The sequence below is a fragment of the Amorphotheca resinae genome, assembly GCF_003019875.1.
Source record: "Amorphotheca resinae ATCC 22711 unplaced genomic scaffold M430scaffold_11, whole genome shotgun sequence".
Taxonomy (NCBI): domain Eukaryota; kingdom Fungi; phylum Ascomycota; class Leotiomycetes; order Helotiales; family Amorphothecaceae; genus Amorphotheca; species Amorphotheca resinae.
The window spans coordinates 887,728-897,220 of record NW_020194481.1 but is presented as its reverse complement, the minus strand read 5'-3'; the positions used below and the strand labels follow the sequence as shown (position 1 = coordinate 897,220).

General features: G+C 53.7%; 2 protein-coding genes across 2 annotated transcripts; both read left to right on the top strand.

Annotated features, from left to right (window-relative positions):
* Positions 1–2,409: 2,409 nt before the first annotated feature.
* M430DRAFT_61199 (hypothetical protein) lies at positions 2,410–3,484 on the top strand. Its single transcript, XM_024868910.1, has 2 exons — positions 2,410–2,478; positions 2,559–3,484. The coding sequence occupies exons 1-2, from the start codon at positions 2,437–2,439 to the stop codon at positions 3,456–3,458; spliced, it is 942 nt and encodes a 313-aa protein (XP_024717987.1). The 5' UTR covers positions 2,410–2,436; the 3' UTR covers positions 3,459–3,484.
* A 1,082-nt stretch (positions 3,485–4,566) lies between these two features.
* On the top strand, positions 4,567–9,445 carry M430DRAFT_53349 (hypothetical protein; the record flags this gene model as incomplete). Its single annotated transcript, XM_024868372.1, has 4 exons — positions 4,567–4,609; positions 4,754–4,902; positions 4,967–9,370; positions 9,416–9,445. The coding sequence occupies 4 exons, from the start codon at positions 4,567–4,569 to the stop codon at positions 9,443–9,445; spliced, it is 4,626 nt and encodes a 1,541-aa protein (XP_024717986.1).
* Positions 9,446–9,493: the final 48 nt, after the last annotated feature.

Genomic DNA, 9,493 nt, shown 5'->3' with positions numbered 1-9,493 from the left:
CTCAGATTCCTCATTTCCAAAACCAAAAACTGGCAGTCAGCTACCGCCTTCCGCTCTTCACGAGCATCACAAGTCCACGTAGCGCACCTCCCTCGCGCCTTTACTTTCATCTTCTCCGCCCGTACACCCATCAATCCCGATCCGGCGTCCTACCTCAGATTCCTCATTTCCAAAACCAAAAACCGGCAGTCAGCCACCTGCCCCACGTCCAGTCTCGGGGATTTCGAAGCCGCAGCTCATGCGACCAAGAGGTTGCGGATCGCCACAGTAAAGAAGAAAATGCTAATGGAAATGGAGATGCGAAAGAAGAACCAGGGGAGCTGCCGAAGACAAGATTAACGAAAAGGGTCCGGAATCGCGCTTGTGAAGTGTTGTCGTATCTAAACCTAGTGTTAATTTGTCTTTCTTTTGGGGGTAGGGAGAAGGAAAAGGGAGAGGGAGAAGGGGAGGGGGAAGGAGAAGGAGAAGGAGAGGGAAAGGGAGAGGGAAAAGGAGAGAGAGAAGGAGAGGGAGAAGGAGAGGGAGAAGGAGAGGGAGAAGGAGAGGGAGAAGGAGAGGGAGAAGGAGAGGGAGAGGTAGCAGGTACCAACGATGTAGATTGAGCTTTCCTAGGAAAGAGCGAAGTACACAACGGCGGCAATGGGATAAATTGAGCAACTCTCCCTCCTCTTCTTTTCTCTCTACCCCAAAATTTCGACAGCGTCCGAATATCCTTAGTTTTCTCAGCGTTCAAAACATTTTTATTCTCGATATGCGGGGCTTCAATCCTTTCCGCTCCTACATCCGCATCAGTCGATCCCCAGAATTGCGTGACCGATTCCTGTCTCACCTCAAGGTTATGGGGGGTCTAGGCGTTTCCTACTCTTGGTTGGAAACGAATAGAGACTCCATAGCCTTGAATTGTGAAGCAGCCAAGCGCAAGGTCTCGGGACTGATGCGGAAGTAGCTGGAATGCGGTGTGACAATCCTCGAGTGTTGAGCAGCACAGTGGTTAGTCAACTTCCGCGTATTTGGTAAATAGAATCAAGTGACTGGCATTTTGCAGCTCCACTCGCCCTAGGGCACAACCGCCTCAAAAAATCTATGCCTCCCTCCCTCGGAAGTCGAGCCTTCGATCAAGTCCTATCTCTGTCCTGTCGTTCACTACTCCAGAACTCATTCTCGACATCCTGTCTGTTCTTGTTCGAACGGCAACTGTCACCACTTCGAGTTCTCGGAAGAATGAAAGGAACGAGACACATGGAAAAGCCATCTCCGTTTCGCTGCTGTGAGAATGGCGGATAATCTCGACCACACGAATGGACACTGTTACCCAAGGAGTGTTCTGGTCAGTACTGGACAGCAATAACACTGGCATTTCAACGATAAAACATCATCGACAACGCTACAGCAAAGCTCTAGCCAGCAGGAAATCGACCAACTAGCCCTCGAATGAATTGGATCTCATATGCCTAGAAGGACTGTCTCAGAGCACAGAGTTTCCGAAGGGCACAACCGCCTCATTGCTGTGGTTGCTGCGCTGCTTTTACAACACATCATCAGAAATCCAACACCAAGAACGTATGCAGTCTGGTTCTTTCTTGCACCCTGCATGGATCAGTGCTTGGAACAATGCTACACCCACACATCCTCCCTCAAAACTTCAAAAGGTCCAACGCTACGGAAGGAACATCGAATACATTATCTGCTTCTACATCTCAGCAACTAGCTGCCCGTTGGCTGATCAACATCATCGCAGGCTTCGCTGGAAGCGGCGATTGGCTCAATTGAGGTCGAAATCGTCATACTGGCCAGCTTGAGTCGATGGGAGGAATGATGAGAGATTGATGAGCTTCTCAGCAAAGGGTTCAGGAAGATCAGCGTGGTGCAGTGCAGTGATAAGGGATGCTTTGGGAAAGATGACGGTGCGATGGATGACAATGCTGGTCTGTGAATAGTGATGAGGAAGGGAAAGAAGATGAAGGGAAAGAAGATGAAGGGAAAGAAGATGAAGGGAAAGAAGATGAAGGGAAAGAAGATGAAGGGGAAGAAGATATATGGGAACTATATCATAGGAGGAGTAGAGGAGATTTCCTGATTCAAGGCTCAGTTGTCTAAATAGACGGAGGCGGAGTTTAGTCTGTAGCATGTGAAAGATATGGCATAGGTACATATGATGAGAGTCAATAGAAGAAAAAGTCACCCCACCTCTTTTGTCCTCCGGGTCCACTGTTCTTAGGGTAGCAACTGTTGCTTCTTTGCCTGTTTAATGTGTGCGAGTGGGAGTCTACGTTCGACCTTATCTGATTTCGGTTGGACCCTGATTTCTGGATCACGTGTAGATCCTTGGCGCAAAGATTACTCCGTATACTCAGCCGCCCGGCCACGCCGGCTTTCTCTCCTTCCAACAAGTCTGAGTTCATCAACCTCCACAGATTCGACGCTGCGATCCTCAAGATGGCCATCATACCGCGATGGCTGCGGATTCCGCGCCCGAAGGTACGCGGCCCTCCTCCCCCTATCTCCTCCTCAACGTGAAGTCCTGTGAAACGACCAACAGGAGACTAACCAGTATGCAGAGTTTCCTCTACATCATGAGCTTGCGTACCGGGGCTGAGATGATCTCGCTGAGCATGATATTTAACAAAATCACTGGGTTCTACGGACTGCTCGCCATCCTCACCGGCTTCCACCTGTCGCCGTTACAACTCTGCATGTACCTGTATTCGCTGGGCGCACTCGTTCTCATTGCCTTCCTTATGCCACACATCCGAAAACAAAGCCCGTTTCAATGCCTCGCGCTGGCATGGTTCTACCTCATCGATACTGTCGTCAACACGGCCTTCACCTCCGCATTTGCGGTAACGTGGTTCCTTGCCGTCAGCGCGGACGAGTCACATACCCATATTCCTAGCAGTGCTCCCGGCAGCGGCACAATCGACGACACAGCCGGCTTCACGAACCCCAAGAACAATCTCAGCAAGTCAGCGGGTGCTGCCCGTGATGCTGTGGCAGCCGCAGCCGCAGCTGGAACGCCCAGTGTTGGACATGGAGTAGGGATTGAAGAGAGCATACCCAGTCTGATAGTGGTGGTGCTCCTGACCCTGATCCGGGTCTACTTCATCCTCGTCATGATGGCGTTTGCGAGACAGGTTCTACGACAACATATGTATACGTCGCCGTCGTCCAAGTTACAGGTCCATATGGATGGGAGCAGCGATGCGCCGGCCGATGACCCATTTGCGATTGGCAAATCAGGAGGCCAAGGGTGGAAGGGGAAGCTGGGGAGAATCATGGTGAAGGTTGGACGGAGCTATTGGCTTGGCGGCCAGGCTGATGATGACTGGGCTCGAGGCCTGCACGGAAGATTTAGGAGTAGGAAACTGGTCTCTGGGCCTCCGGGCACGCTGGAGAGAGAACGGAGGGCCCGTAGCGGCACAGGGCCTCCCGTCCCGCCGCCAAACCTGGTGAAGGGGTGAGAGAGATGCTAGTGGGGGGATGAAGGGGGTTGTATATACGTGGCGCTACGGGATTTCAGGGAGCGGCCATACGAGTGATGGATGATTGTTGCTGCATCAGCGGTCGAAGGCGTTCTTTGGGTCGTGGCCGCGGGGGGGGGGATCTGATTTGGAGAGGGGCCAGCATCTTCTAATAATACCTACTGTTCGGTCCGTTTTGGGGGGGGGGGGGGAAAGAGGGCATTTCCTGTATGTAATGAAGCGGGCGGCTACCTACTGTACCTGATAGTTACCTTAATGATGGGGGAGACGGAAGCCAAGGACCTAGCAGCACGTGATGACCGAACACAGCTTATTCGCTGGGATGGCCTCAACTTTGCGTGCTCTTCTTGGCTCATTTTGCCTCCTGCTGTTGCCTCCTTTGAGTCAGTTTTTGCCCCCCTCCTCTGGCATCATCCTTCTGGCATCATCCTCTCTACTCCGTAGCTATCACCGTCTCCTCCGTAGCCCGACCTCATCGCATCACCCCATCCCCCCCAATCCGCCGAGGTTCGTTGACATATAGTATTTCCGTCCTGGGCATGTTCTTTGTCATCCGTTCCAAGCATCGCGTCTCGACTCTCCAGACATCTCGCAGACTCAAAAAGCTTTTCAAACCCCGCGAGTTGACCAGGTGACTCTGGAAATTGCGTGCTCGGCGCTGAGTCAGCCCCAGCCCGCGCTCGCACCAATCAGCACCCCCCGCCATCTCCGCGCGGTGCGTAATGGATCGCAAACACGGCGTCGCTCTTTGGCTGGAAGGATGGGCCCCTCGCTTGTAGCCATCTCGTAGCCATTCTGCCCCAAACCCCCTGCTGCTCAAACTCCGAATACCGCCCGGGGCTCAGAACAGGAGGAGCCCAGGTTCGAAAGTTCCCTTACTAACGTGACGTCCCAAACGGCTGAGTCTCTCTTTGCCCATGGGCCCCATATTGCCCCATTGACACTAAGGCACTCCGTATTAGATTAGACTCGAGAGACGAGAGAAAGAGAGAAAAAAATGGTGTTCCTCTTCCGTCGTCTTGAGCAAGACTCTCTCTCCTCCTCTTCTCCTCGTTCGCTGCGGACGAGTTCTCACCACTCTGTCAATATGGCGTCGCCTTCGTTGAAGATCCGCACGCCTGAAGAGGCTGGTATGTTCCTGTCCCATGCACTGCTCTCCCCCCCCCGCTGGTTCTGTTCTCTGTGCTGTTTGTTCTCTGCTGCTGTCTCCGTCATGCTGTGACCCAACCCCGCGTTATGTCCGCCATGTTACTGACCACTTGATGCTGCAACAGTCGCTCGAATTGCCTACTTATCCAGCGACGTGATCATCTCTGTTCAGGCCGCTCAATCACTCGAATCCGAGTTCTCATCCCATCTGCGCCGCTATGCCGCTCGCAAAGACAGGAGTCTTGTTGCTGCCAGCGAGGGTGGCGTTCCAGACGTAAGTCCTCGGCAACAACTTCAACAACATCCCCCCACGAGGCTGACCTGATGCACGACAATAGATTCAAACCATCAGACACAATGCCGACCCCTTGCTATCCGTATTCACCCCCATCCGCAACGGCAAACTCGTCTCCGTGACCACCAATTCCTCTATCCTCCTCTCCTCCGTCCCCCACCTCTACCGACTCGCAAATTTGCCCGTTGTGATCCATGTCTCCCTGCAGCCCGCGCGCTACCCCGACTACTCCTCCATCACTGCCATCCGCAACACCGGCTTCACATTCCTGCAATCCGAGACCTTGCAGGAGGCGCAGGATATCGCCCTGACGGCCCACGCGCTTGCCATCAAGTCGGGCAAGGGTGTGATCCATTTCTTCGATGCCGGATCGTCGGCCGAGGATGAGCACATCCCTTTCGAGGATGTGGACGTCGTCAAGGACATCCTCAACCTCGAGGCTGTGAGACTATTCCAGGGCGCCAGAATTGGTGGCACCAACATCTATGCCGACGACGGAAGTGTCGCTACCATTGCCGAGCACCCTATCCCTCCAACCGATGCCGCGGGAGCCATTGAAGGCGTCGAGGCTGTAGCTACGCTCCCAGTCGAGCCCAGCGCGGAAATCCCGTCAAAGGCTTCGTCAGTGGCATCCTCAACCTCGGGTCGCAAGGGTAGCGTGGACAGCAACAGCAAGGAGAGCGTCTCCTCGGCTACGACGGTTGAATCTGCCGCCCTCCGATCCGTCACATCAAAGGACGTCTACGATTTTGTGTCGGCAATCTGGGCCCAGCTGAAGCAGAGCGTCGGCCGTGAATACTCCCCCTTCCAATACACGGGCCCATCTAATGCCGAAGATGCGGTCTTCATCTTTGGCTCTGATGTTGGAGCCTTCGCTCAGGCCATCGATTCCGCAAAGCCCAATGATATCTATGCGAAGACGGGCATTGTTACTGCCCGTTTATACCGACCTTGGTTGGGAGCAAAACTCATTGAGACCATCCCCAGATCAATCAAGCGATTGGCAGTCCTTGAGCAAATCCGAAGAAAGACAACGAGATGGGGTCCCTTACTTCTGGATTTACTCAGCACTCTCAAGGCTGGCCCCGGGGGCGGTGTTGAGACGATTGTTGGACATCAATTGGGTTACATCGCACCCGACACCGTTCAACAAGCTCTTCGTGGCATCCTCCAGAACTTGAAGTCCGAGAAGCCCATCCAAAATCTCGATGTCGGCAACGCCGACGGACCGACCGAGTCGCTCCAGGCCTACAACCTCGAGCAACCAAAGGTTGAGAGTGCTTACATGAAGATCCTGGACCAGATCTTTGGTTCAAGATTATACCTTGCCAACGCGCTCAACTCGCAGCATGCCGGTATCTCTGCCACGGTCTCCTCAACCCCTGAATTCGGGTTTGGATCCCTCTTGGCTCGGAAGGAGCACCGCGAACGATTCGTCAGCGAGATTGTGAAGGCCTCGACCTCCAAGGAGTTCATTACGGAGGCCCCAAAGACCTGGCTTGCAAAGTGGGTTGCAGCTGCTAATGATGAGAAGAAGGCTACCGAGTTGGCTGACGAGGTCATCTCCCGTCTTGAGATTGATGGCTCTTCATTGGCCACTCGTCTGCTGTCCAACAAAGGCCTCTTCCGAAAGGAGTCGCAATGGCTTGTCGGATCTGATGCTTGGGCTTATGATCTTGGCAACTCTGGTGTTCACCACGTCATTGCATCTGGCGAGAACGTCAACATGCTCATTATCGATTCGACACCATACTCCGAACGAGCAGCTGCCGATGCCGCCCGAAGAAAGAAGGATATTGGACTTTACGCTATGAACTACGGAAATGCCTACGTCGCCTCCGTGGCCGTCTACAGCTCGTACACCCAAGTCCTGCAAGCAATGATCGAAGCAGACCAGTTCAATGGCCCCTCGGTTGTCGTTGCCTACCTGCCATACTTCAAGGAGGACGATTCGCCTCTGACCGTTCTTCAAGAGACGAAGAAGGCTGTCGATCTCGGATACTGGCCGCTGTACAGATGGAACCCGACCAACGAGGAGCGTGGCGAGCCCAACTTCTCATTGGATTCCGAGCGTATCAAGAAGGAGCTCAAGGACTTCTTGGCACGTGACAACCACCTCACCCAACTGATGAAGAAGCACCCCGAATTCTCCCCCAGCTTGTCTGAGGATTATGGCTCTGAAGTCCGCGCCCTGCAAAAGAGAAAAGCCAAGGACGCCTACAACCAACTGCTTGAAGGTCTCTTTGGTGCGCCTTTGACAATTCTCTTCGCCTCAGACAACGGAAACGCTGAGTCGCTTGCTAAGCGTCTCGGAAACAGAGGCAAGGCTCGGGGACTGAAGACGCTCGTTATGGCTATGGAAGATTATCCTCTTGAGGATCTGCCAGGCGAGGAGAACATCGTCTTTGTTACCTCCACCGCTGGTCAGGGAGAATTCCCCCAGAACGGCCGTGCATTCTGGGATGCCATTAAGGACAACACTGAGCTGGATCTCGCCAACGTCAACTACTCTATCTTCGGCCTTGGTGATAGCCACTACTGGCCTCGCAAGGAGGACAAGCACTACTACAACAAGCCAGGAAAGGACCTCGACCGTGTCCTGGCCAACCTTGGTGGTAAGCGCCTTGCAGCTATCGGGCTTGGTGATGATCAAGACCCAGACGGATACCAGACTGGCTACCAGAACTGGGAGCCTCTCATCTGGCAAGCTCTCGGTGTTGATAAGGTTGAGGGTCTCCCAGAAGAGCCGGCGCCAATCACCAACGAAGACATCAAGCTTGCATCCAACTTCCTTCGCGGCACGATCAAGGAGGGTCTTGAGGACAAGACTACCGGTGCCATCTCCGCTTCGGATTCGCAGCTGACCAAGTTCCACGGCACCTACATGCAAGATGACCGTGATCTCCGGGACGAGCGTAAAGCACAAGGTCTCGAACCCGCCTACTCCTTCATGATCCGATGCAGACTGCCAGGTGGTGTCGCAACCCCTCAACAGTGGATCCAGATGGATGATGTCAGCAACAGCTTCGGTAACGAGACGATGAAGCTGACCACCCGTCAAACATTCCAGTTCCACGGTGTCGTCAAGGGCAAGCTCAAGGCGGCCATGCGTGGTATCAACAAGGCTTTGATGACCACGATCGCTGCTTGCGGTGATGTCAACCGAAACGTCATGTGCAGCAGTTTGCCAACAGCATCAAAGCTTCACCGTGAGGTCTGGTCATACGCAAAGAAGATCTCCGATCACCTCCTCCCTCAGACCACGGCGTATCACGAGATCTGGCTCAAGGATGATAACGACAACAAGACCCAGGTTGCCGGTGATGCCGTTCAAGATTACGAACCCTTGTATGGCCCAACCTACCTGCCGAGAAAGTTCAAGATCACCATTGCCATCCCACCCCACAACGATACCGATGTCTACGCACACGATATTGGTCTCATCGCGATCAAGGACAAGGATGGTCAGTTGGCAGGGTTCAACGTCCTCGCTGGTGGAGGTATGGGTGTCACCCACAACAACAAGAAGACGTACCCGCGAACCGGAAGCATGTTCGGCTTTGTGACACCGGACCAAATCCACACTGTCTGCGAGAAGATCATGCTTGTACAGCGTGACCACGGTGACCGCAAGAACCGCAAGCACGCTCGTCTAAAGTACACCATCGACGACATGGGCGTTGATGTCTTCCGCGGCAAGGTCGAAGAGCTATGGGGCAAGAAGTTCGATAAGCCAAGACCATTCAAGTTCGTCAGCAACATCGACACCTTCGGATGGCAGAAGGATGAGAATGGATTGAACCACTTCACATTCTTCATCGAGAACGGTCGTATTGAGGACACTGCCGAGTTCCCCATGAAGACTGGTCTGCGTGAGATTGCCAAGGTTCTCAAGGGCGAGTTCCGATTGACTGGAAACCAGCACTTGATCGCAAGCAACATCACCGACGAGCAGGTGCCCCAGATCAAGGAATTGATGGCCAAGTACAAGCTCGACAACCTCCAATACTCGGGCCTGCGTCTCTCGTCGTCGTCTTGTGTTGCTTTCCCCACCTGTGGTCTTGCCATGGCGGAGAGTGAGAGATACCTGCCACAACTGATCACCAAGCTCGAGGGCGTCATTGAGGAGAACGGCATGCGCCAGGATTCCATCGTCATGCGTATGACTGGATGTCCCAACGGTTGCGCCCGACCTTGGTTGGCCGAGGTTGCCTTTGTTGGAAAGGCGTACGGTGCATACAACATGTACCTGGGTGGTGGTTACCACGGCCAACGTCTGAACAAGTTGTACAGGAGCAGCATCAAGGAGGACGAGATCTTGGCTATCATGAAGCCGTTACTGAAGCGGTACTCTTTGGAGCGTCTGGAGGGCGAGCATTTTGGAGATTTCTGCATCCGCGCCGGTCTGATCAAGGAGACGACCGAGGGCAAGACCTTCCATGATGATGTAAGTCAGATGCTCTCTCTTGTTGATGCGTACTAACAGGTGTAGGTTGCCGAGGAGGAGTCGGATGAGGAATAATGGCAAGGTGGTGGATAACTTGCATAGTCTTACGGCGTTCTGGTCATG